A 27010-nucleotide genomic window follows, 5' to 3' on the forward strand; every position below is an offset into this window, starting at 1 on the left:
CCTTCAATATGCCCTCAGCACACACAAACATGAGGATGAGGAACCTGTTGCAAAGTTTACATTCGATGAATAAAATTTTAGAGCCAGACAGGTGATCTAAAATTCACTTTACTTTAAAGCCCGCCACCTAATCACATGGAATTTGTCAAGAGTTGATTAGATTGCAAACAATTTTAGTTGCCAGCCAAGTTTACTTGTATTCATACAGCAGATATTGTCACTCAATTAAAAATGTCCAACTGTTTCTTCCTTTAGCAGCTTTCTGACACAAGCTGTTGACTTTAGACAGACAAATGCACCTGCCTTCCTTTCTGCTTTTCTCATGTATGTTCTAGGCAGTAGGTTTTGAAATATAGGAAGGCTTTTGCAGCAGTGGTACTATACAATCCAACTATACAATTCAGCTTCCGCTGCTGCTGCTGAAGATACAGAGAGTTGCAAGTGGCAGTGTTCTTAGCAAAATGAGAATACAGGGAGGAGATCTGAATTCTAACCAGTTTTGGGATGGAACAGTACATTAAAGTTACAGTGATGCCATGTTCACACTATGGAATGAGGGTTCATTACATAATTTTATGATTCAGGGTCAAACATTTCCGGTAGCCATATAATTATAGGATGAGGTCATTAAAGATGTGACTAACCAGGGGAAAAAACAGCCCTGAGATCTATGAATGCTCTATCCATCACATCAATGTCCAGAGACAGCAGGTGAGACATAATAGGCTATCACAGGAGGTCTGATGCATTTGAAACTTAAATTAATTAAATGTTTTATTATTTTCTATACTTTTATGCTTGATTTCTCTGCCCACTAACTGAAGAAGGAGGCCTCTATTAAAGAGACAGCTTTCAACAGCAGCTCATGGCGGACACCAGTTAGTTCCAGTGCTAGTATCTAGTAGCTGATTTTCAGACATTCTGGTCACCCCAACCTTCTGTTTCAACAGAATTTAATTCTTTCTTATTTCAATTACTGCCTTTTCAAAAGCATTCTCTGACCTGAGGAGATCCCACCACGCTCTCAGAATTTTTATACCTGAGGGATTGCCATACTCTCTGTGACTGCAGACAGGAGGACAAGCACTGATGAAACCACTTAGCGTTGTTGTCAGCATGTGCAGGTGAGTCCCAATGGTCGGCCTAACAATACCGAGCACTATGTGTCATGCGGTTTTCATCCATGCTACCAACTGTTAGCAGAGCTGCAGCTCAGACTGAAAGCATCCATATGGTGCTTAGGAAGAGCCACAATCAGAGTATCCGCTGACAGGCTGGGCTATCACATGTTCAGCTCATGAATAATCTGCAGAGACTGTGAGAAGGAAAACGTAGATCCTCACTGAGACTCACTTGACCTTTCCCTCTTCATCTTAGCTTTAGCCTATGCCTACGTGTCGACAGCACAGACAGTCAGCAAGTCTGGATTTGAGAAAGGTGTTAGGCACAGTTGGAATGACAGCATGGACATAGCCTTTGGGACCAGCTCTGCCCAAACACAGTTCCACGTTGCTAGTGAGAAAATACTGCTTTTGAAATGCAGTTGCTTCAAATTTGGTGCTTGCACTTGAACAGAGCCCTTTAAAAAACAAACTCATCAAGCATTTTTACTATAAAGGTCTTAAAACACTTTAGAAAGCATTCAGTCTGAAGAAGAGATGACGTAACTGAAAGGAGACATTATGTAGTCTTCAAATATGCAGAAGGTTGCTGCAAAGCAGGAGGGAATTAGCTCTTCTCTGCATGCACTGAGTCTAGGACAAGAAATAATGAGCTTACATCTTGGAAGAGGAAATACAGGTTAGAGGTTGGGTTAATGGTAAGAATATCTGAGCACTGAAACAAATTGTCTAGGAAAGCAGTGGAATATTCACCACTGGACATTTTAAAAAATAAATTAGTCAAACATCTGTTTTGAACAGTTTAGGGAGAATTGATCTTATCCTGGGAAGGAGGATGGAGTAAATAATCTCTTGCAATACCTCTCAGGCTTATTTTCTCATAAAGCAAAAGAAGGGATTTGCGCAAAGTTACAAAGCAGGTCAAAGCCTGAGCTAGGACTGGATTTCAGCTCTGATCCTTATGTCTGCGCCCTAGCCAGCAGGCTATACTAATTCTTATGTCTGAAGAAAAAAGCCAGGCTTTGCCAACTCTTACGTCCTCCAGAAGGTACTTTTGTTAAAAAGCCAGTGTGAATGGTGACTCTCTCTTCAACCCCCAGCTGGTATTTATGGGCATTTTCCTGGGGAAAAACTCCCATTTACCCCTAACCCCAGAAAGAAATGAGTTTTCACATTAGCTGCCTCACAACAAAGTGAATATACATCACAATCAAAATTACAAGACATCCTCCCATTTCTCTGGTAAAAATTACTGAAAAGGCTTTGTACAGTGTATAGGCCAAGCTGTCCCTCTGCAATGCTACACTCTTTCTGGAAAGCAGCACTTTAGTGTCCAGGGCTGTTAGCTCAGCAGCTGTCACCAGTATTAAATTCACTACATGGAGAGAAAAAAAAACCATAAAATTAAAGTGAAGGATACTGTACTGAGAGTAACTTGCATTCTCACCTGAATCAGAATACCTTCCTTCAATTATTTTCTCATTGTTTTTATCGATCTAGCTCAGCTAAAGATCAGTGTGGGCTTTGATTTTTTGAATACAGTGTACAATCATTACCCACCTATCATAAGAGTTTTTTCGGGCAGAATAGGATTGTAGTGAATTCTTGCAATTATTCAAAATAACTGTGTTAAGAGGTTTTAATCTTAAAATTGTCTTAAGACTATCCTATGAAGAAAATCCTAAACTTCAAATTTCTTTGTGGAAGTCACGTTTTGCTGTAGGAGAACTTTACCAAGAAATTATGAGAAAGACAAAATATCTTTATTTTTGTGGGGATATAAAAGCATAATTTGAGAAAAGTGAAACTAATGAAGCCACTTTGCAGAACGTTTCCCCTGAGCAGGTTTTCTCGGAGGTCTAACAACAGATGAGCCTATCTGTTAGCAGGAATACTAAAAGTTTCTCTCTCCTCTATGTGGCCACCTATTTCACAAGACTTGTTGGAATTGAACACCTTTGAGATCATTGGTCAAATGCTTTTTTGAAGGGTAAATCCAAACACGCACACAATGTGATCATAGAAACATCATTTTCTTACAACACTGGGCTAAAAAACTTCCTGTGCTCCCCTAAAAGAAGTATTGCACAAGACATCATTGCTACCTACCATAACCCTGACTTCAGTTGCTGCTGCTACTGCTGTTCCAGCAAACATTTCTTGGCTTCAGTATCAATTTTTAAATGGAAGTTGTTGGTTTCACAAGGAAACACAGTAAATCAGTTGGTGTAAGCAGCAATAATTTATGTTTACGTACCACCTTTCACTCAAAAGTATCCATAATCTCTTGGCAAGCAGTAACCGCAGTGTGAATGGAAGAGGCGTAGCAGGGGAATGGTGGAATAATATAGCATGCAACAAAACCTTCCACTGATTTTTAATAGTCCTAGAATTAAAGGATCTCTAAACATTTTGAAATGTTAGCTGAGTATTACGTAGCCTGCAGCTTCAGTAAACAGCCTCTTTATTTACGTAGTGAGAAACTGAGGCACACAGAGGTTCAGTGAGCTGCCTGCGATTGCACAACCATTGCTCAGCAGCCGACCCAGTAATAACATCTCGAACACCTGACTGCCTGTCCCGTGATCCGGCCAGGCCCCGATAATGCTTCTGAGAACTGAGCTGCCAGAGGTGCCGGGCACAATGAAATTGCTCAGGCTGGACCATGGCCAAGGCAGAAAGAACAACAACTGCTTCTTGTGAAAGTGCCATAAAGTCTTCGGCGACCCCAAGCAGTCATGGCCACGGCTGATCATTAGATTGGCTAATACCTCATTACAAGGACGGTACATTGAAGAAAGACCATATCCTCTTTTCTAAAGAGAAGACACTGAGTTCAGCTCTAAAGCAGAAGGATGCAAAACACTTCCTGAGTCATCATCAGCATTTTCTGCAGTGCTCTGGATCTTCCTTGAAGAGCCCCATCTGTCCACTGATCAGTTTATCCTGCAAAATCTGATGAGATCAGAGCCCAGACAGAAAGGAAGAAGGTGGGAAATACTAAAATCAGCTGTTTCCCAGCTTACAATTGCAGCTAAAGTACATCTGGGATGAAAATATGTACATCACAAAACCAAAACAAAATTCTTTGGTCTTTCCACTAAAATATTTCCACTTCTAAGAGGTCTGCCGCAAGGATGCTTATTGCAAAGCAGAAATCCCACTGCAGGCTCATGCCAAGAAAACATGCTGCAAATACTCTGTGGGGAAAACAGGGCTTGCAAAGAGGGTTTGTTCATCTGTCTCGGCCTGTCTTGCCATACTTTTCTCTCCGTCTTACCAAGTGGAAAATAAAAAATTCTCTCCTAGCTCTTCAGGTTATAATTGGCTGGATATGCCATCAACTGGCACATCCCTGCTCAGAAGCTGGGAAGGCATAAACACTTCCAGGATTAGAGAAAATGAGGACACTAAATTTGGGACCAATCCAAAGCCCTTTACAGTGAGTGTAAGGACTTTAATTGACTATAGCAAGAGCTACATCAGCTCCTTAATTGCTGGAGAGAAATGGAACAATGAGTTTCCCCTTTCAGTACATCCTTTTTTCAAGAGTCCTATGGTAATAGCTGCAGGCTGCCTGCCTGAAACAGCAGTACTGGAGAGCTGAGGGCTATTAGTCTGGTAATGTTTACAAAGAAGGGTGTTCAGACATTTGGTAGTGCCACAGAGGACATGAGATGACAATAGTGCACTTTCACTGTTTTCCCTATTGTCACAGATAAGGCTGGTAGATTTGGATAATGGATACAGTAACATAGAAGAAAAAGTATCAGTTTTATGACAGGCTGGTAAATGATGAAGTTTAGAAGTTATATTCAATCGTAAAACACTGCATTCTGTATTAACCCTCCATCTTATGGGTCCCGAGGACCTTCACTGTGCCCAGCCTCCAAGCTCTCTGCTTGTAGCTGTTGTGTGATGCTCCGCAAGAATATCACTGGAAACTTTTTTTGTCCGGTTCAGAGTCGAGGTGGTGACAATGACTGTTCCTTCTCTCTGGTGTGATGAGACACTAGGATCAGCCTTCCTGACTCCGCTCCTCAGGAAGGGGAAGTGCATTCACTCTTAGCATCAAGAGCACTTTGTATTCGCATAGCGTATCGCCAGGGAGCCTGGCTGGCCGGCTCCAGCCCTGCAGGGCTTGTCGCATTGCCTCTGACTTGGCTGGGCTTCTCTCCCTGCCCGATAACATCAGTCATCCTGGAGATGGGCACTGCCTTTCAGCCAGCCAGTCATTTCCCCTTCCTCCTTCTGATCTGGAGGAAATGGGCACGGGGCGATGGAGACCTGCAGGAACTGGCATGGATTTATGATGGGCCATCCTGCCTTCTGCTGACTTGGCCTGGAAAGGGGGTCAGTGGACCAGAGGGGAAAGTCAGATGGCCCAGGAACTGCAGGATGGAGGAGGCTCTGTGGTTCAGCACCCTCAGGCCAAGGATATGGGATAAGGTTATACGGGCCAGGTAGGTGAGGGAAAGGGAGAGAGGGTTGAAGACACAGCAGGAATTCAGGGGAAAAGGAGAAAGAAAAGTCCAAGTAAAACCAGAAGAACCAAAGAAGGGAAAAGCAGTGAGGAAATACATATGTGCTAGAGACTGAGTTTCTGCTTGAGGCAATGTCACCAAGGACATCTTTTGTTTCACTCACACGTAAATCCTTGCCATCAGTACTTCCGCTGTCCTTTCCATGAATCCATCAGCTCCAAAACAAACAAACATGACAAGGCCTTCTAGATCTGTGCCAGAAAGTTTGTCTTTGAGTAGCTGGCTGAATGTAATATAACACATGGGAAAATTCATGTGATTCAATACAGGTGGAAAACAGCCACAGACGTATTTCCAAACAGTCGATGTTTGTTTTAGGTGACTCATTGCCCACGTGCCTTGTTTCAGATGCTTGGAGCAGCTTTTCTTAATTTAATCAAAATTGTGGGCACTAAACTCGTCCGCCACTGAAGCCCAAAAAGATTAGCCATGCTATTAAAAATGACAGCCTCATTTTGCACGTGGGTTGCGTTAGATGAGGAATGCGCTGGCTTAGACTGCTAGAAGCTGTGCATTTACTCATGCTGTGGTTATAGCAGTTTTGTTGATACCACAGCTTTGTAGCCTGGATGATCCATCCATGATCGCCAACCATGTAACTATCCATGATCTGACAGTCTCGAATGCACAATCAGCCAGATCCTTGGAAATCAGTCCCGGTGACAATGAGAGCTGCCTGCTGGACCCTCAGCAAAATCCTCAGGATGCCCAGGACAGTCCAAACATCTCTCCTTGTCTGTTGTGAGGGACTGATGTCTGAAGGCTTTTTCCTCCTTCCTTTTCTGCCAGTTGTTCATTGTGCAGGCAAACAGTCTCTCCACAGTGATTCTTGTGGGCAAGGTTTGGGGACTTTCTGCATCAATTAAATGTCTGCTTTCATGTCTTCTTCCAAATTATGTATTTGTAGCCTGATTGTCATGGTGACTGCTGCCTTGAGACCCTAGCTGAGGGCGAGTCCTGACAATTACAATTCAGGGCAGCACTTCTGCTGGCATCGCAGGGCACCTCTTATGACGAGCACTTCCAGAATCGCACAGAGTTCGTTTCATTGCAGAAATCACAGTCGAACAGTGACTCCTCAAAGCACAGAGGCAAACAAGGTTTGCTTTAATTTTTTGTAATTATGTGGAAACAATTTCATTTCCTTGCAAACATGTTGTCAATGCTGCCCTCACAGTGTTTCTGGCCAGCAGAGCTGGATGCAAATGTCAGGAACCCCAAAGGACTCTTTCAGGAATGCAGCTCTCTCCCAGAACAGCATGGGAAAAGGAGCCATTTGCAAAAAAAACAAGGTCTCTCTCGCAGCAAAGCATGGGAGAAAAAGGAGCCATTTGCAAAAAAAAAAGGTCCCTCTTGCAGCAAAGCATGGGAAAAGGAGGCATTTGCAAAAAGCAAGGTCTCTCTCGCAGCGCTCCAAAGGTGGCTGTAGCGGTGGGTGCGAGCCCTGGGTATGTGCTCGGGGAAGCCGGGGGGACCCAGAAGCTCCCGCGGGCAGGAGCTCTGCCGAAACGGCCCGGCGGCGCCGGGGACAAGGACACTGCGCGCAGAAAACCGTATCGAGGAGCCTCGTTAGCGCAGTAGGTAGCGCGTCAGTCTCATAATCTGAAGGTCGTGAGTTCGATCCTCACACGGGGCAGCCGTGGTTTCCTCATTTTTCACCTCCCCACTTCCGCGCACCTGGCGAGGGAAGAGCACGCAGGGTTTCGCAGAAGCAACTCTTTTTTTTTCTTTCTTTTTTTTTTTTGTGCATTTCAGCAGGAAGGGCGGCAAGACTAGGTCCAGGAGGACGGTGGTCCTAAATGACCACGGCAGCGATGCTGAATGGCTGCAGTGCACGTCGTGACCGGCTTTTCCAAAAGCCAGGTAGAATGATCAGGCTGCGGAAACAGGAAGCGCAGCTCAGCGTCGCTGCCCAGAGAGACAGGGATACCTCACCCAGAAAGGCCTCTCCACGCGTTTGTTTACCAGCGGGGGCACTTGCAGGACTAAGAGGCGCGAAGCACAGAGCTTCCCATTGCCCAGCTCCGGGGCAGAGAGCGGCAGGAGCAGCACGTGCTACCTAGGATGGAGGGCACGGGCCAGGTCGGGGGAGACGGGCAGGGTGTCAGCTACCCCACCGCGCCGCTTTCAGGAGCGAGCGAGGGTCTTCGTGCTCTCGGTGCTGGGAGGAGAAGGGTCCTTTTGCTGTTGAATCGCACCGATACTGCACCGTGCTGGGAGCTTCTCCCCCGGGAACTGCATCCTGCCTGGACGCATTTCCCAGCGGGAGGCAGCTCTAGAAGGCTGCAGACTTGGCTAGTCCGCGCCCAGGTGCCGTCGCCAGCCCACCGAAACCGGCGTCTCCCCTTCCCCCTGCCCGCAGGGCGACTTCGGCCTGCCCCGTAGGCTGCGAGCGGACGCAGAGCGCCAGCGCGGCCCGGCGGGCCCGGGGCAACCCCGGGGCGGCAGCGGGGGCGCGGAGCGGGCCGGTCCCGAGGCTCCCCGCTCCCCGCTCCGCCCTCCCCCTCCCGCCGCGCGCCGGGGGGGCGTGGCCTCCCGCTGACCGTTGGCGTCCAACGGCCGCGGAAAGTCCGTTGGCCGCGGGGGCGTGGCGAGGCGGCGGCGGCGATGATTGGCGGCGCGGCGCGGAGGGGGGCGGGCCCGGGGGCCGCCGCGCGCGCCGCCGCGCCCCGCCCCGCCGCCCAGAGCGGCTGCGGCGGCCATGGCGGTGTGCGCGCGGCTGTGCGGCGTGGGGCCGGCGCGCGGGTGCCGGCGGCGCGGGGCGGCGCGGGAGCAGCGGCGCGGCGGCGCCGCCGACAGCGAGCCCGACACCGACACCGACCCCGAGGAGGCGGGCGGCGGCGGCGGCGCGGGAGAGGAGGACGAGGACGAGGAGCGCATCGAGGGCGGGCGGCCCGCGCCGCCCCCCGCCGAGGCCGGCCCGGCCGCGCGGGCCCCGCTCTCCCTCCTGGAGCTGCCCCCCGAGCTCCTGGTGCAGATCTTCGGCTCCCTGCCCGGCACCGACCTGCCCAGCCTGGCGCGGGTCTGCACCACCTTCCGCCGCATCCTCCGCACCGACACCATCTGGCGGCGGCGCTGCCGCGAAGGTACCGCCCGCCCGGGGCCCGGCGGAGGAGGGGGCCGGGGGGGCAGCGAGGAGATGGGGCCCCGGGGGTGCGGAGGGGTGCAGGGAGGAGATGGGGCCCAGGGGGTGCAAGGTGGGGTGCTGGGGGTGCAGGGAGGAGATAGGGACCCGGGAGTGCAAAGGTGGGGTGCTGGGGGTGCAGCGAGGAGATGGGGCCCAGGGGGTGCAAGGTGGGGTGCTGGGGATTCAGGGTGGAGATAGGGCCTGGAGGGTGCAAGGTGGGGTGCTGGGGGTGCAGGGAGGAGATGGGGCTGGGGAGTGCAAGGTGGGGTGCTGGGGGTGCAGGGTGGAGATGGGGCCCAGGGGGTGCAAGGTGGGGTGCTGGGGGTGCAGGGTGGAGATAGGGCTCCGGGAGTGCAAGGTGGGGTGCTGGGGATTCAGGGTGGAGATAGGGCCTGGAGGATGCAAGGTGGGGTGCTGGGGGTGCAGGGAGGAGATGGGGCTGGGGGGTGCAAGGTGGGGTGCTGGGGGTGCAGGGAGGAGATGGGGCTGGGGGGTGCAAGGTGGGGTGCTGGGGGTGCAGGGTGGAGATGGGGCCCAGGGGGTGCAAGGTGGGGTGCTGGGGGTGCAGGGAGGAGATGGGGCTGGGGCGTGCAAGAAATCTCGGAGAGTGCAAAGAGGTGATGGGGGGTGGGTGTTCAGGGATGGGGTCCTGGAGATTGCAGGAGGCCCCTGAGGGGTTCAGAAAGCAGAGGGGGCCTAGGGAGGGTGCAGGGTGTGGGATCATGAGGGATGCAGGGAGTGGAGCTGGGGGTGCACGTTTTGGAGGGTTGGTGTCTGGGGGAGGAACTGGGGGTGCAGGGTAGAGGTCTGGTCTGGTCTGGTCTGGTGGGCTGCAGGGAGAGGGGTGTCCCTGGGGGGAGCAAGGAGGAGGGGGCAGAGGTGGATGCTGAGGGTGCAAGGAGACGTGGTGGGTGCGGGAGGGGGAACCCCAAGGGGCGCAGGGAGAGCAGCTGGGCTGTGGTGGTACAGGCTGGGGGACCCCCAAGGCAGGGGGTTTCTGAGGCAGCTGTGAGGAGGCAGGGAGGAGGAGGAGGTGAATGCTGGTGCGCCGGTGGCCTGCTGTGGGGCTGGGAAGGTCCCCTGGGGCAGAGGATGGCCAGGGTGGCTGTGGGAAGGGGGGATGATAGGCAGTGCATTGCTGGGGTCCCTGGGAAGGGTGCCAAGGTGCAGCGGCTCCCTGCATGGACAGTGGCGGAGAGGGTAGATCCCGCGTCCCCTGGGACAGGCGTCCTTCCTGGTGGTGCTTGGCGGAAAGGGGATGGAAAGTGAGTGCATCAAGCGTGGGGGGTTCCCGGGGTGACAGCTGGAGGGGAGAGATGTGGGGGGAGCAGCCCCTGGTGTAGGATATCCTTGGGGGGCGGATAGTGGAGTTGGGGAGTGAATGCTGAGGCTGGGGTATTTGGGGCAGTGGGCACAGGGAAGGATCAGTCCTGAAGGTGTGTTGCAGGGCAGGGCTGCATGGGGGGAGAAAGCAGTCCTTGGGGGTGCAGCTGGGGGCTGCTGCCTGCGGAGCAGGGTATGTAAACGGGGAGCAAGGAGCTGGGGTCCAGTCCATGGGTGGACGTGGGCAGGCCAGGCCTGGGATGGATCGTCTGTGCCTGTGGGTGCACCTGGGCACCGTGCCTGTCCCATCTCGGGAAAACGGTGCCGGGGTCCCAGGGGCTCCTGCATTTCCTGGGGAGCGTGTCTTGCAAGAATGCTGTGCTGCGGTAACGCCAAGCCTGGAGGCATTTCTTCAGTAACGCCTCGAGTCTGCATTGCTGTGGGCCTGCTCTCTTCGGCTGCGATTCTTACTCTCTGCTCCTCATCCTTTACTTCATGGCTCTCTGTCCTGTTTATCAATGCAGCGGCTGTCCCACCCTCTAAGTCCTGTCTTGCTGTGTTCATCGCCTCTCATCACAGTATGGTCTTGCCAGGTGCATCTGCTGCCAGCTCATGAAGTCATGTGTATCTTTTTGTTGTTGTTTGTTTTCTGTTGTTAATACCAGTGAGGGCATCAGGATGAAGAGCTGAGGTATGTTAGAGTGGCTCTGTGCCATAGGCAATGGGATGTGTTCAAATGCGTTAAACCTTGCAGGAGTGAATTCAGGCCTTGTCAGCACTATCCAAGAACCCTTGGACAGTACAAAGGCTGTACCCAGGAAATGTGTACCAGAGCGTTCTTATCCCTTAGCTCAGCACGAGATGATCCTGTTGTCCCAATAACTTAACATTGTTTTTTGGAGACAGGCTAATAAAATAGCATTTGTTCTTATGTCTGTTTTGTCTGACATAAGTAGAGTTCTTATGTTTCATGAATGGTTTGCAGAACTTGACCAATGGTATGTTAGTTATTTTGATAGGTTTTGATCCTGGCAAAATGTTTGTGTATGAATATATATATTTTTTAATATACACTTGTTTGTTTGCAAAAAGGAGCCTGATGGTGAAATACATTTGTTTATTAAAATCACAGCTGCTCCCTGGATTTTCTTAGCAGTAGATGAATCAGTGTCTAGAAGCTTAGCTGAAGTTAAAAGAAACACTGGACTTTTTATGGTTAAAGCTAAGTTGGACAGGATTGAAGAGTATTATGACAAGACTCCTTTCTCAAAGCCCTTAACTAGCTAGTAGGTGAGAGGTGTTTAAAAACAAATTCTTATGCTCTTTTCTAACTTTTTTTTTAATGTTTTCTGTGATGTATCCGTTTCCACCACTGTCAAAGGGAGTGCGTTGAGCTAGGTGGACCGCTGGTTTGATTGAGCGAGGTAATTGTGGTACCAAAGACATGGCAAGCCAGATGTTCTGAGCAGATAAGGGTCAGGTTCTTAGCTGAAAAACTTACTGCTTTTACAAAACTGTTACTGCAACCTTTTAACCAGTTATGGTTCTCCAAGCTGTTCTCAGTTTGGATTTTTCCTTACACTGTTCATAGTGCTTTATATTGTCTGCAGACACTGTATAGGTAATTACCCTTATGGTGGTACCGTAACTTCCAATTTCTGTGTTTTGTGAGTATAAACTTGGTCACCATTTTATGGGCTATTTTGCAAAGAATTTCGCTAGATATGCTTCAGTAATGCTGTTACATGTGCTGAGCTAATGAATGTGTTCAAAGGCATATGCTGCATGTGTGCGACTGTGATCAGTGCAACTCCCTGGGCGCATATACGGACTTCAGGTGTTAGTATGTAAATACGCACACAAATAAAATTTAGAATGTCTTGTACAGTATCTCCATATAGCAGTGCATGGATGACTACGTGATAGTCAAAGATAAAACTTAACTACTTACAACCTTTTTTCAAAGACAAGCCACTTCCTAAATGAGGATGGTCTTTAAATGTATGTTTGTTTCTGTCTGAGGTTAAGCGTGACATAGTAATATGTCTTTTTGTGAAGCTGCAGATCCTAGAAACAGAGCAAGAGCATATGTGCATCTCCTAGCATATTCCTCCTTGTACTGACAGCTTATTCACTCTGAAGCCTACTGATTATGTCGCAGAGCAGTGCTCTGTGAAGAAGTAACTGGTAAACTTTGACTTCAGGCCATTTTCAGTTGCATGTGCAAAAGTATTAGTGGTCCCAGGAATGCACAATGGTAAAGAGATGGGGGGAAAAAAAGATCGTCCTAAAATTAAACAAAACAGTTCTTTGAGAGCTGCTGACTGTTGCAGTGCTCAGTGTTAACTGTCGTCTACCTTCGCCTTGGGTGGCAGCAGGGCTGAATGTAAGTGAAAGCCCAGCTGTTGCCCGGGTCAGCTGGGGCGCTCAGTCAGGCGAGCAGTGGCATCTTGCTCTTGCACTGTTGTAGGGCAACTCCGTTTTATAACAGTTTTGAAAATGTTTTTGTGATTAGTGCAAGTGTGCAGAGGGTTTGTCCTCCTGGAAGTGAAGGAGTGGCTTTGGCTAGTGATTCTGAACTGGGAGAGTGCTGGGATTAACCAGAGGTAGTTGTGCAACACCGGCAGCAGGAGTGTTTGGGCTGTTGTCCTTTTATCATTGCAACTGTTTGGGGTAAACAGCGTCTCTGAATTGCTGCTTTGGCAAGAGCAGGATTGCAGTTACTTTCACATTATGCTATAAATAGGAGATTGCTGATCTCTGCAGTGGGCGCAGAACTGAAGCATGTTTTACCCCTGCTGATAGCCTGACTTACCTTGATTAATACCTGATGGTCCATTTTAAATGGTAAACACTTCTATCTTAAAATAAAATAGCACAAATGCAGCAGGACACCTGAAAGCAGACCAGTAATTCAGAATAACTAGATCTAGAACTTGGATGAAAAGGCTTTTGTTTGTAAAAACAATCCCCAATAGCTTTTGAGCCTGCTGAACAGTGTCAGCCCAGGTGTTAAAGGTACTAACTTCAATAAGTTTTATAGAAAGAGGCTCCTAGGGAGGGGAGTGGGAAAACTGATTTATGTCCTCAGTGGGGGGATTGCTGCACAGAGTTCAGCTCTTTGCAAGACAGTAGAGAGTCCATGCAGGACTTTGATGTACAGCTGCTCCCACAACAGGAACATTTTTTTGTAGTGCTGCACTCTATTAAATGCAAAGGTGGTTTTAATAAGTCGCAAGACTTTCATCTCCCGTTGTGTGAGGTTAAAGCACTGTACGGTGTGTTTCTTTGGTGAACCCTGGTGGGCTTTTCTTCATCTCTGACCGTGTTCCTTGTTAAGGATTGCTGTCTAAAAGCCAGTGGTTTGCTGTTTCTTGCTGCCAGCAGCAGGTGCTCACTAGCTGTAGGCTTCCTGCAAGGGGTATTGCTCTTGCTTAGATCTGTTTAAGTTGTAGATCTGAAATTGCTGATCTCTTGCTTTAGGGTTTCCCCTGATGCTTTCATTTGCTGCAGATTGTATCTCCTTTTGCTCAGCTTCTCATTTGCAGCTGCGGAATATCTCAGTGGTAGCTACAAGCCTTCCCCTGGGAGAAATGTTTGGGAAAGTATTTGGCGTATTTTAATCTGATAGTTCAGCTTTTGGAAACAATAAACTGGTTCCAGATTTGTCCACCTAGTATTCCAGAGATGCTAGCCCGAGAATCTCCCATTTTTGTGGTCTCTGAAATAATCCAGTAAGCTTCTGTGCCTTCTGTTCTGTGTGCAGCCTTGTAAACACACTTTTACCCAGGCATAATTAGAGGACTTGATTCGTTAGGGCACAGTTGAAATTTAGCAACAGTAAGGGTGTCAAGGTCTACCAGACATCCTAATTTTCTCTGTATTGTGGATGTCCATACACAGTTCTTGCAGCTGCTTATCGGCGTTGCAGTGCCGGGAAGGAGGCAAGAAAAAGTGGTCTTTGATATAAGGGCTCTTCCATACATTGATTGATGGAGCCGCTTTTTTGCTGCATTGTTTTTGGCAGGCAGGAAGAGAAAACAACTTCCCTGGAAGCTGTTCTCAGAAAACTGGGTTTTGAAAGATAGTAAAAATGCTTCCTGTTTCTAGAAGATTGTATCACAGCTGCAGGAAAGACTCTGTTTGCCATGGGGGGAGACCATGGAGGAAGGTGGGCACGAGAAGAAGTAGGGCATACAGGGCTAGGTGTGTGACGTCCCCTTTAGTGAGGAAAAGGGAATGTGAGGCTTAGAGCGTCTGGTGAGAGCAGCACAGGGGGTAAACTGCATTTGCAAAAGTATTAGTGCAGTTCATAATGCATGGGGACTACCTTTCCAAGCCCTGTGAATTCCTGTGCCTGTGGCCATGGAAACAGCACTGTCACCAGTGTTTGGTTAATCTTTCAAGCACTCCTTATAAACCTAATGTAACAGACTTTCCAGCTGGTCAAATGAGAACTTAAAAACCAATATCCACCCTTGCTTTCGAAGCAGGATTTTAAGTAGCTGGTTTCTAACCACATTAGTTTCACATGTGAATTTCTGTGTGTCTCAACTCTTTGAAATACTTCCTCAGTGAGCTGTAGCACAGAGATATATTTCCTTAAAATAGATTTAATTGCACTGAAGTAGAATTTCCCAGAAAGCTCGAGTCCCTCAGAGCTTTTTCTGGGAAAAAGCTTTCCATTCTCTGTAAAAAAAAAACCTTATCAGTTTTACTTTTCTGTAACTATGTTGATGCTTTACTTATTGTTAATTTTATGCCCCTCTTGTCTTTTGGATCATCAAGCGATGGCCAACTTTCTTGCTTATGATATCTGGAATTCTTGTAGGGACTGAGTGTCAAGAGACTTGTTTTCCCCATCAAGCACACTCATGGTGTTAACAGTTCACGAGTCAGAGCGGCTGAAGTGATGCGCTTACCCAGAGTGGAGCAGTCAGTGTGGGGTTCCTGACCGACTGTGGTTAAGTTTGCAGAACAAAACAGGGTAAGCATTAGCTATTGTAAAATGAGATGAGTTTTAAAGGAGCATTTAAAAATGGCATTTTTTTCTTAATAACACTTTCTTATAAGCTTTGGGAGTCCTAATGTCAGATAGTGCATGGCAGTATGAAAATTCAGTGTTTCTGTTTTTTCTTTGGGTTCTTTTCTTTTTGGCAGGGGTGCTTCTTGTTATTTGGGAGAACCTTGAATCCTTTCAGGAAAGATATGAACTACAAAACTTAGGAAATGCATCCTTAGTGGTGGCTTTGCTTTCTTATAATTTCCCTTTTGGTTACCAAGGTCACTTCCATGAAACTGGGATAGAGCTTTAACATCAAATCGCTTGCCGCCCCACCCAGTTGTTTTCAAGATCTCTGCTGGTAGTAAATCTGTTGTAGCAGTGAACTGAGACTGCCCTTGAAGTGATTTTCAGATGTAGGAAAAGTGCTCTGCCTGAGAGAAATGGGGACCTTCTGGAGGAGGAGGGAATGTCACTGTGCTAGTATCGCTGTTAAAGAGCAACATGGAGCAATGCCATTTGGGCAGGTTCCTCTGCATGTCTCCTCCCTTTCTGATGCAGTCTAAATATCTTCGGATGACACCATTGAGTTTAATCTAGCTGCAATGCCTGCTGCACAAAGTGTATCTGACTGATTCTGTGGCCAGGTGAATATTTGTTTACATGAAAAGAGCTGTCTGTTTCCAAAGAGCAGGCTGTAACCACCCTGTTTCTGTCACCTTATAAAGATCTCTAACTTTCTGATCAGCTGAGAAAACATACTGTTCTTTCCATCTATTTGATGTAATGTGATTCTGTAATTACCAAACACATACCCATTAGCGTATATATGCAGGTTGAAAGCCTTGCGAAGTCTGGCAGGAGGAACAGACACGGGATGACTTGCGGGGTGGGTCAGAATTTCCAGCCTCAGACAGAGCTCTGGTTTCACAAATCTGCAGAACTGCTATATAGGGTCAACTCACTATAGCCAAGTGCTAAACAGCTTGGGCTGGGCTGGGCAAGTTTGCCTGTCTGCTCTCTGGCTGATTGTACTTCCTCATCCCATCTTGCACTCGATACACTTGGAGCGTCCTCTGGCTTTTGCTACTGAAGTCATAGGGACTTTGCTGCCGACTTCTGCATCTTTTAATGAATGTGTCGTCCCTTCTGTCTGCTCTTACCTTATTGAACTCGCTGCTTCTCTTGGAAGCGGGTTCTGATGTTAGCCTAAAGTAACTCAAAGCAATGTTAAACAGAACATGTATCCCCCCAGAGGCAGGCACAAAGTAAGCTTTGTGTGCTTTATCATCGGATATGTGTACAAGTGTATTTACAGGCAGAATGAGGTTAAATTCATTCAGGGAAACTTCTGCTTTTCCTCATGTATGGAAAATGAATTCTCAATTTGGAGCAAGTTACCAGCATTAGACAGTGGTATTTGGCAGCTATGGCAGATTGTTAATTCGAGGAAACTTGTCTGAAGTTAAGTTTCATATTGGATGATTTGATGTGGGTCTTCACAGACGCACTTTTGTATCTGGCAGGTGCTATGAACTGCTAAGGGAAGCTGGTGTTTGATCTGTAGTATAGCTGTATTTTACATCAAGGAGAACAGTTTTCCTAACTGAGATCTAATGGGGTCTCTGCAGCAGCTTTTTTTTTTTTTTTTTTTTTTGCTGCTTTTTGGGATCTCCCTCCTTTCTTCCCTCCTGTCTTCCAAGGATTTCTTGCATTGAGATGTTTGTACTTGCTTTTATTTTTTAGGTTTTTTTTTAAAAGTTCAGTGATGACTTCCTGAAACTAAAATGAGTTATCTCATTTTCTGCTTCAAAGCTGCTTTTAAGAAGCTTGGATTGCTTTGTTTTCCGGGTGTTCTGTCAGCAATCAAAGGCATTTGAGTGTAGAACAGAGCCATCTCAATCAGATATGCTTTCAAGTGTGACCATATTTGTACATGCTGATGCCTGTTTTATGTCTCTGATTCATTCTTTTTAAAGTCTGTGACCTTTTTTTTAGGATCCTAATAAGCAGTTTTCCCTGTTGGATACCTCAGTGGGAGTAAATAATTACTATACACAATAATGATTTGATCTAAACAGACAGACTATCCCAGTTAGAATGAATACATATTCCACACTTCGTGCCGTTTTCAGTCTAGCTGTAAGCATCCATAACTTTACTGTGCTTGTGTGTTCATTGCAGGCATCACTTGCAAAATGGGTTAGACTCCCAGAACCTGGACTGCAGTGAAATTATACCTAGCTTTCCTCTTTCACTTCAGAACAGCAGTAAGATTCTCAGATTAATGTGGCAACTTGCAAGCATGCACATAATAAGAGCTCTTTTTTTGTTCAGACTGTAGATATCAAAATCTGGGTAACAAACACCTTTGAGTCAGAGTTGATTGACGTTATTGTCTGTGTCGTTGCAGAATATGGTGTCTGTGAAAACTTACGGAAACTGGAGATCACGGGAGTGTCCTGTCGAGATGTTTATGCCAAACGTAAGTGATAAAGCTGATGTAGATCTGTATGTCTTTGTTTAGTACCAATTTTGAAAGCACATACATGCCGAATATTTATTAAACTTTAACAGTAGAAGTTATTCAGACCTGCTTACTAATGATGGGAGTTTTATCTTTGAAGTTGGAATGTTTGGGGCTTTAACAAGAAACAGATGCCAAGATTTGGGATGTCTCTTTCCCTGACTCCTTTGCTGGGGAAAAAAGCACTGGATTTAAAAGTTTATAATGACAAGTATATTGAGAGTTTTTTCTTCCTTTCCTCTTTGTTTTACCCTTTTCAGATCTTGCCAGGGAATTAACTGGTATTTGTCAAAGCTGGAGGCTTCCCATACCCTAATGTAACCAAGTCTTGCCCGTAATGGTAATTCCACTGCACTCAGGCTTCCCTTTGCACTCAGTGAAATAACACTGTCCTGTGCTGACATTGGGAAAGTGCTGTAGGAAAAGGGATGAACGCTCCTTTGGACTGCTACTAAAGGAGGAGAGCCTGGCGGGGCTTGGCCTCTGCAGAGGTATCAGTGTGTTCTGGGAAAGGCTGTGAGAGTGGGACACAGACTCCTAAGATCTAACGCGCTTTCTGCAAGGTAGATGCACATCTTCTGTTTTACAGTGGGGGCTGGGGGGGTCATCAGAGGGGAAAAAACAAGGCAGGGTAGGGACTGCATAGTGGCCTGCATCCCCACGTGTTCTAAGTGAGGCTGTCTCCCTTGTCACCAGATCTTGCCCTTTCTAGTCAAAAGTTGAGCTGGTTGCTCAGAAAGCCTGGCTAGGCCCCAGAGAGCTCTCGCGCTAGCGCTGCCAGCCTGTGTTATCTTGACTCCACCACCACAAATTGCTTTTTATGGAGTTACGTGTGGTCCTTAGGAAAAAGAACAAGATTTAACCTGCAGCACTTGAACTATGGCTTCTGGCTATTCAAATAGGGTTCTGCTTTATGAAACAAAAGCAGTAGTTGTCCCAAGTTGCAATCATAAGAGGCCTACATAGGCTTTGCAGACCCAAAATTCGGCTCAGTTTCTACACATGCTGTATGTGTCGAGCCTTGAAGCAGTGATGATCTCAAGCATTGATCTTCATACTGTAAAGGATTAACTTCTACTTTTCAGTCCCGTCTTTAATAGACTTGCTGAGCATCCACAGGCGAATTACCTCATCACCTAGTGACCCTGTTTACGTTTGTGTGTTGGGAATGGAACTGCCTAGTTTGCCTAGGGATGTGCAGGGGTTAAGTGGGAAGCTAGCCCAGCGCTCCAGTGTCTACAGAGAAGCCTGATCAGCACTTGAGGCCTCCCTTGCTTGCCATTCAGTCTGGGATCTCTGTCAGCCAGTGCGATACTGGTGCGGTAACTGCCACATAGCGCATACCTTATCAGATCTTAATTCTGCCTTGCCAGTCTTACATGGCAAGACATCTCTTCATGACCTGTATTCTCTTTCCACTGCAATAGTTCCATGGTTCAGATTTATGACAGTGATGTTTAGTCCATTTTATACACAAGTTACATGTAAAAATTGCCTTATTGGCTCAGAACAAGGGTCTTGGTCTGGCTGTAAGCCTGCAGTGGCTGTAAGCAGTCCCCCAGGGAAGAGTGAGAAGAGGGCAAGCATATATGATACTTTCTTAAGTACTCTCCCAGCTTCTGACTATTTTCAGCTTGGGGGATTTCCAGAGTCTAATGTGGTTTGTCTCTTTAGTAACCCTCAACAGATCTGTCTTGCAAGTATTTGTCCAGTCTTCCCTTGCACCCAAGTGTGTTTCTTTATTCGCAACATCCTTTGGCAAAGAGTTGCACTTGACATGTGAAGAACACCTCTGCAATAAACTTTATTTTCTTTCTTAATGAGAGCTGTGTCCTTCTCTGTTAAGCAGTCTTAACTAGCATGCTTACTCTGAAGTCAGAATGCAGCTCTTTTTGGCTTTTGGGGATGCACCACCTTAGCTCTCCTGCTCCGATTCAAGTTTGCGCTGTTTGCTGACGCTTAGTGTTTTTGGAACTGTTTCCTGGTGGTATGTCCCCATAATCTCTATTGTCCCGTAATCCTCTCTGATTGCAAAAGAGTTCGTTTGAGTCTACTAGCAGGACTCATATGCACTTTCTTGTCCACTGAATGTGCTTCTCTAAGAAGTAGTGTGGGAAATTGGGAACTCTTAGCCCAAGTGTTAGAGACCATAACTAATCCAAGGCCTGGGCTACCATACATTTAGTTATTTGGCTAAATGGTCTTATTGAGACAGGGGGCCCATTGCTGTCACACGACAGAGTTTGAGAGAGACCCTGATTACACTTTGAATTCACTGAACGCTGTTGGTAAATATTGCCTATGGGAATGTAGAATATGTCAAGTTCTATATCCTGCTAACTGGATATATCTGAGGCTGGGGCTGACGGAGACAAATCGGTGCACCACAACTGGTAGTAAAGTCAAAAGAGAGTTTGACTTTCCTGCGTAGCTGGTCCAGATTCATCTTACAGTTACGTGCTGGTTACAGTGGAGTAGAGTTCTCTGGTACTTAACCTGCTGTGTCTGTTCAGGTATAAACCCACGAGTGAAGTCGGGGCGTTTTATGAAAATCCTTCCCGACTACGAGCACATGGAGTACAGAGATGTTTACACCTGCCGTACGTACCTGCTGCTGGTTGATGCTTCCTGCACTAAGCACACACAAGATGCTGCATGGAGTGTGACGTTGCTTTAAGCAAAATACTTTGGGGTGGATCTTGGGAAGTACAGGGGTGTTGGTTAGTCAGTTCTTGCCTGTTGCTCTTTAGTGGCTTGGTCTGACTCTGTAAAGTGACAGTGTGAGTAGGACAGGCAGTGAGGAACGTTGATTGTCTTTTGAAGTTCTCTGAGTTAGAAAATTGCCCTGACTAGGCCCCAAAAGAAGGGTCTCTGAAGAATGTTCACCATAGGGGAGCATTCACTGTGCTCTAAGTGGTTTGCTCTCTTCTTAGAAAGAAGTATTCAGATACCCTGGTGAGGGCTCCTGAAAGTGAGTCTAAATAAGCTCTGAACTTTCAGAAAACCCTGCCTCGATCCAGTGAGCTGCTTTCAGGTCTGCAGCCTTCCCCAGTGAAAACTTCAAAGGGTTCCTATGCTAATTCCCTTCCTGGACAGTGAACCCTTCTACATAGCACACTTTGCTCTAGCAGCATGTTTCCTAAAGAGGCAGGTGGTGGCATTTCAGAGAGAGTGATTTGCCTTGCTCGGTCAAGAAGCTACTCTGAGTAAACTGTTCTTCCCCTCCTGATGTTGTTTTGTGGGAAGAACAGCAAAATACCGGGGTCTAATGCTTGCTGTTCTGCAGGAGCTGGGGGGAACAGTAATTACATTAAATCAATAAAGGAAACCGGTACTGCTTGGCATTTGGAGAGGGGTATCAAGCTGGCCCTAGTGCCTCTTTGGGGATGCGTAACAAGGTCACTGCAGAGAAATGCTGCAGACTCGGGTTACTAATTCACTGGTGCTTGGGAATGTAGTTTTCGCCACATGTTAATGAGCAGCATAGATGCTGCAGACTTACCTGCCCTTTAGACAGTGGTTGAACATGGGCCATTCGGGGAGGGTTTAGAGCCGACCATGCTGATCATGTCTTTAATGTAAGTGACGGCAGAAAAGCAGCAACAGTGGTGCAGCAGGAATCAGTAGAAGTTTTAGGTTTGGCAGTCCTGCCTGTCAACACCAGCCTTGTTCCAGAGCTGGATGGGAAGGAGAGCTGCCCTTCAGGATGTGGGCTTCCTTTGTAGATTGCTAGCTGATTATTTGCTCCAAGCATGCAGTTTGTGGTGGCTCTGAAGTGGCATTTTGTGCTGTGTCCTCAGTTAATTTTTTAGCTGCAGCCTGAAACTTCTGATGTCTAATGCCCCTTTTCTCTAAAGGCATGTTACATTATGGAACAGCCAGTGTGCTCTAAGAGGTGACTGCCCGTTTTCCCCTTTTTCTCTCCTGTGTGTAAAGGCTGAGTTGTCTGAGCATATATTATGTGAGGGCTCCCTAATTCATATTCATGCAGTGTTAGCCAGGTTAGCTCAGATTGCTTTCCTTAGAGTTTTGAACTGGCCTGGCTGACACTTCATTGAAGTAGACAGCTCTCCACTAGCGGGCCTGTCATCACCAGCTGGGGGGCAGTAACTGCTTAAATTGCTGCAACTCAATTTGCTTGTAGATATTGCCACATCCCGAGAGTCCTAGAGAACTGCAGTGGATTCAGCTCCTTTCCCATCAATGTCAGCTACCCCTGCTTTAAAGGCTGCAGATTTCAGTGAGAACTTCCATATTTGGTATTTGCATTTATCTCTGCCAGTGCCCTCAAGGCTGGAAACAGATGATGAAAGAAGGTTTAGTTAAAATGACGGCATCTGAAAGCCTCTGCTCTCCTTCTGTTTTAATAACCCATCCTGGGGTTGTAGCTCATCTGTCCGTACCTAAGGTGTTTGCTGTGGTGTGCCAGCTCTGTGACGCTTGCTTGAATCGCCCTGCATTTGCTCAGTGGCACTTCCTTGTGATGGAAAGCACGGGCATTAGACCTTTCCCAAGCTGCCTTCTGCTGATGGGAGCTTGGGCACTCGCTGCTTTTTCTAGCCCTTCCACAGCTGGATTCAAGCGCATTTCAAGCTGCCCTTCCCTCTGACGAGCGTGCGGGGCTGCATGGGGTAATACCCAGACTGGGTGGGGGTTGTACTGAAGTTTCCTGCAGATGTGTTTTTGTTAACATTTGTGAGGACCTGGACTCAGAAATTGTGGTGGGCAAGAGTCATCTTCAGAACTGAGAAGAGTTGGAGGCGTGCGTAGCGGAGGAGAGCCTTGGAGAAGGACCCAAGTGCTGTTTCCTATTGAGGAGCAGGGAAACAACTGCCAGACTCATCCTGTCTCCCCAGCAGGGAGAGCCGGAGCTGGAATTCATCAGGTTTTCCCTGCAGTGGATACACCTGCTAGCTTGCTGGAGGCCAAAGCAGGAAAGCCAATAGACACCAGGCCTGAAAAATGAAGCTAAGCTTTTGCTTAGAGAATTGTTCCAGCTTTTAGCCAAGTACTGGCACTTTGCCCAGTAATGTCCTTTTTTGAAAGAACAAGAGGAGGAGGAATTCCCAGGATCCTGAGCAAATGAGAGAGACATCTTAACTGTTAAGGTACCCCTGCTATGAGTGTTAGTGTGAGGGAGGGTAAGGCTGCAGTCTGTATCGAGGGCTGCTCCGGTTGCAGGTTTCTCAGGCAGCTCATCTGGAGACTTCTGTGGCTCCAGGCAGCCTTCCGTTTTTACAAATCCTGTCCACGGTAGTGGTGCGAGCTAAGCGCAGAAGCTGCTCTCCAGTGGGAAGTGTTCTTCTAGAGTCAGAAGACCAAACAGGTTTTTGTTTGCCTCCTCCCTCCTTTGAAACTGCAGGTTTCCGGGTGTTCGGGGCAGCTGGTGAAGTGGACTGTGTGTGTGACTCAGCCAGGTTTCCTGAACCAGCCCGGCCTTGGTGAGCTGAGCTGCAGCTGGAGCCGGCTGTTTACTCAAAGTGAGCACACAAGCTGCCCTCAACAGGCGCGTGTCACGGAGTGAAGGGCTTGCCTTGTTAAACAGACACTTCCCTGCTGTTGAAAAGTCTGTCAATAGTCGCTACAGCTCTGAGAGCTCAGGAGCTGGGGGAGGAGGAGGAAATGCTCATTGCTCGTGGGTAGCTTAGCGTCAAGTTTTCTATCCTAAAAATAAAAAGAGGGCTGGGTTTTATCAGCTCCATGCAGGCAGGGTGGAAAAGGCAGGCTGTGGTGGGTGGAGCAGCTTATGCACGTACCATTTATTAATATGTAATTACTGCACTGAGACAAGAAGACTGGGAATGTGGTTTGCTTGGTCTCCTTAGTGCTGTTTATGGTGCACACTGTTCACTGGGTGAAACCAAGCCATCAATCCCGAGTTATTTACTGCATGGGAAAAAGGCTCCTCCAGGCCTGTTGGCAGCAGCTCTGGACAACCCTCCCCAGTGCCTTAGACATCCATGGAAGTTTTCTGCTTTGGTGTAATGAAAACACTCATATAGTTCTTGCTGTCATAAGTAGTTAAAGAAACAAAGCTATTGTAACAGCTGCACTGAAACACAATTCTTCCTGTAAATTAATGCAAAGCAAAAACCATTATTGAAGCAGGTCATGTAGATTTAAACTGATTCATGTGACCCTCTGAGTTGGCCATCGTTCTAAGGGAGGTTGAACATCATTCTAAGGGAGGTGTAGTGTCTTCTTGCCAGATGTGAGAAAGGAGGACCTATTACCTGCTTCCCTTTTCCACCAAATGGTACTGAACATGGAAATAATTTGTATCCTCTTGTTCTCTTCCAAAACACCTTCTGTAGATTGTGTGTAATGTCTTCGTATGAAGGTTACTGGTCATGTCAGAAGATTAAGTGGACAAAATTCATGGCTGAATATATTAGGACCAGAAGCAAGTAGCATATATAAGCTTCCCTCCAGAGAGGGAGTTTGTTAGGCTAGTTCTGTAATAGGCTTTTTCTCCAGCTTGCAGAAAACTTTCCTTCTTGTCCTTCATTTTTGGTAGGATTGAAAGCTCTGAGATGAGAAACTGAGAAGCCTCATATGCTGCAATATGCTTTAAGAGAAACTTGGAAGAAGCTTTCAGGAAGTGATGAGATGTAGAAGCTTACTTAGAATTCTTAAGGCCGTTATTGAATTCATAACACCACCAGATTTCCTGAGCTGGAATGGTCTGTGTACTTTGCTGGGGCTGTCTCGGTGGCTGATCTTTAAGGAGAACTTCTAACAATGGGGACAAGTTTGTCTATACAAGGAGAGGAAATTCTTTCAAAATGTTCAGATTTCCCTATTCCTCACTGCTTTGCAGTCTGAGGTATCAAGTACTTATTTTCTTTTTCTGTTTTTTTTTTTTTTTTTAACTGGAGAAGGCAGATAATTTATTTGTTATTAGCTCCTGCTATGTAATGTGTTTTGTATCGGTAGGACTGTGTTGCAAAGGTTTTCTGAGAACTCCTGGTGATCTCTCTGGTTGTATAAAGTCCTGGAGACTAGCTCCTGCTGCTGCACTGGGCTAGGAGCAGAACTACAGAGAAGAACAATATAAACCTGTGTGAACTTGTGGTAGGTCTCAGTTCAGAGCTGCCTCGCTGTGCTTGGGAGTAGACAATTTTCTCTTCCCCAGTAAAGAGTGTAGTGGGTGATATTGATCAGTGTCATGTGCAGTTTGGCAGTAGTCTTCCTTTTTCTTTCTTTTCCCCAAATCCCAATTCCTTACCTTGGTGTGCTCACTTCAGTGTCTCACTGTTCCCTAGTGCTGCACCGATATCGACACATCTTGGGATTATGGCAGCCGGACATTGGGCCCTATGGGGGACTGCTGAATGTGGTGGTGAGTACTTCCTCCTAAGGGCTGTGGTGTACATGACTGATTAGTGTCTTTTATATGCCCCTTTCTAGAACTGTTTGCCCTTCTGCCATTTGTTGAATTTGGCATTCACTGCATGGCGTTAAAAAGTCTGAACAGGCAACCCTCAAGCAAGTAATTGGGACACAGAGGTTGCTTTTTGGATCCTGTTGTCGTCACTACCTTTCTCCAGATAGTCCTTCCTTGTTTGTGTGGCCCTTTGGAGTGCAGTTAAAAAACTGGCCCTTCACTTAATGCATCAGCTTTGCCTGCAGCTGAACATTTTGCAGAGGGCCGCACACTTGTGTTCATGCACCTCTGTCTTTTTTGTAGTTTGTCGTACTTTTCTCCAGCGGTGCCTGAAGACTAATGCATCAGATGTAGAGATGGTGATATATGGATAGTGCAAGACCCATGGAGTCTGCTAGCTCTTGTGCTGCTGGGGAGAGCAGTTAATGAACAACAGTTGCCTCTGGGTTGTTGACAGCTGGGCAAGAAGTTTGCCTGAAGCCCTTATTCTTTGCATCACGGCTCATTAGCTGACAGGTTAACTGTAACAAATCACTAGGGCCAGTGTAGCTCTGGCCTTCTGGTTTTGCAAAAATCTGTTCCACAAACTGGTGTAAGAGTGCATCTGGTTGCACCAATGCTTACTCAATATAGTTAGCTTACAAAGAAAAGCGTTTCTCTGTGGTACTGCTCTGCTTTTGTCTCAGATCTCTCCGTTTAGACAATACTTCTCTTTTTGGGATTCGAAGGTTTGAGAGGAAGGATTTAATTAGCTATGCAGGAAGAGGGCTGGCACTTGTGCCTCTCAGCAGAGGGGATTGCTGCTTTCTTTGCTGTCTGGGAGTAATAAAGCAAAATGATTCCTTGTCCAAAAGGCACAGATTACTGTGAGGAGCAGAACTCCTCTGTTTGGGTATCTGCCAGCATGAGCTCTCAAACCAATTAGAGCTTGACTAGCTTCAGTGCAGTCTCTCCCTCCAGAGCCTGCCCACCAAGCATCCAGCACAAAGTCCTTTGCAGTAATAGAGGCCTGATTGTGTTCCCTTGATGCAGAAAGCCTCATAAAGAAACCATCTCCCTCTTCACTGAGGATGTGCTGTGAGTGCATATGGTGTGGTTTAGCTGCTGGAAAGCAATTTGGAAGTGCAGCAAGCTGTCGTACAGCCCCTACCCTGTAGCAGAAGAGGTCCAGGAGCTGCTTGCTGCAGACTGAATAGAAAGTGCGTAAGGCTGACCTTGTTTGCTCTCTCTCCTACCCCTGTGCAGGTAGATGGTTTGTTTATCATCGGGTGGATGTACTTGCCCCCTCACGACCCTCATGTTGATGATCCAATGAGATTCAAACCTCTCTTCAGGATTCATCTCATGGAGAGGAAATGTGCCACAGTTGAGTGTATGTATGGCCATAAGGGACCTCACAATGGCCATATCCAGGTGAGCTCCCCGACACTTTCCACATTTTTCCTTCGACTGTCCAAGGTGCAGTGTGTTTGTGTGCGTGCACATTGGCTCTGGAAGTGGGCTCAACAACAAACTTCGAGAAGTTTCTTTAAGGATGTGACTGCCACCACCCTGTGGTGTGTGTGGATGCCAATTTTACCCTCATGGTATGTCTGACAAGTTGTGTGAGCTGTTTCCTGCTCTGTATTTATTCACTGGCAATTGTACAGCTTTGTGTTGTAGTCTGTTTTGCTGGGCTGGCTAGCTCAGGGTGGGAGCTCCAACACGTGCACAGGCTGGGGGAGAGGGTACATAAAATGGGCTCCCCAGTACAAGAGGGATGTGGCACTACTGGAGCAAGTCCAGCAAAGGGCCACAAAGATGATTAGGGGACTGGAGCATCTCTCTTATGAGGAAAGGCTGAGAGAGCTTGGCCTGTTCAGCCTGGAGAAGAGAAGGCTGAGAGGAGATCTTATCAACGTGTACAAGTATCTGAAGGGAGGGTGTCGAGAGGATGGGACCAGACTCTTTTCAGTGGTGCCCAGCGACAGGACGCGAGG

At 47.3% G+C, this 27010-nt stretch overlaps 1 protein-coding gene and 1 non-coding gene across 3 annotated transcripts in view; both read left to right on the forward strand.

Annotated features, from left to right (window-relative positions):
• Nucleotides 1–7228: 7228 nt before the first annotated feature.
• On the forward strand, nucleotides 7229–7301 carry TRNAM-CAU (transfer RNA methionine (anticodon CAU)). Its single transcript has one exon. It is a non-coding gene; the product is annotated as a tRNA-Met (tRNA).
• Nucleotides 7302–8366: 1065 nt separating this feature from the next.
• The window catches only part of FBXO31 (F-box protein 31), a 30421-nt gene continuing 11777 nt past the window's right edge, over nucleotides 8367–27010 (forward strand). Inside the window, exons 1-5 of one of the 2 annotated variants that reach the window (XM_067302389.1) lie at nucleotides 8367–8751; nucleotides 17531–17602; nucleotides 20158–20244; nucleotides 24910–24986; nucleotides 26277–26444. In XM_067302389.1, the coding sequence (XP_067158490.1) occupies nucleotides 8367–8751; nucleotides 17531–17602; nucleotides 20158–20244; nucleotides 24910–24986; nucleotides 26277–26444 (789 nt within the window). The remainder of the gene's footprint in view (nucleotides 8752–17530; nucleotides 17603–20157; nucleotides 20245–24909; nucleotides 24987–26276; nucleotides 26445–27010) is intronic. The other variant, XM_067302390.1, reaches the window with a different exon arrangement.

The sequence above is a fragment of the Apteryx mantelli genome, chromosome 10 (genome assembly GCF_036417845.1).
Source record: "Apteryx mantelli isolate bAptMan1 chromosome 10, bAptMan1.hap1, whole genome shotgun sequence".
In the NCBI taxonomy this organism is placed as follows: Eukaryota; Metazoa; Chordata; class Aves; order Apterygiformes; family Apterygidae; genus Apteryx; species Apteryx mantelli.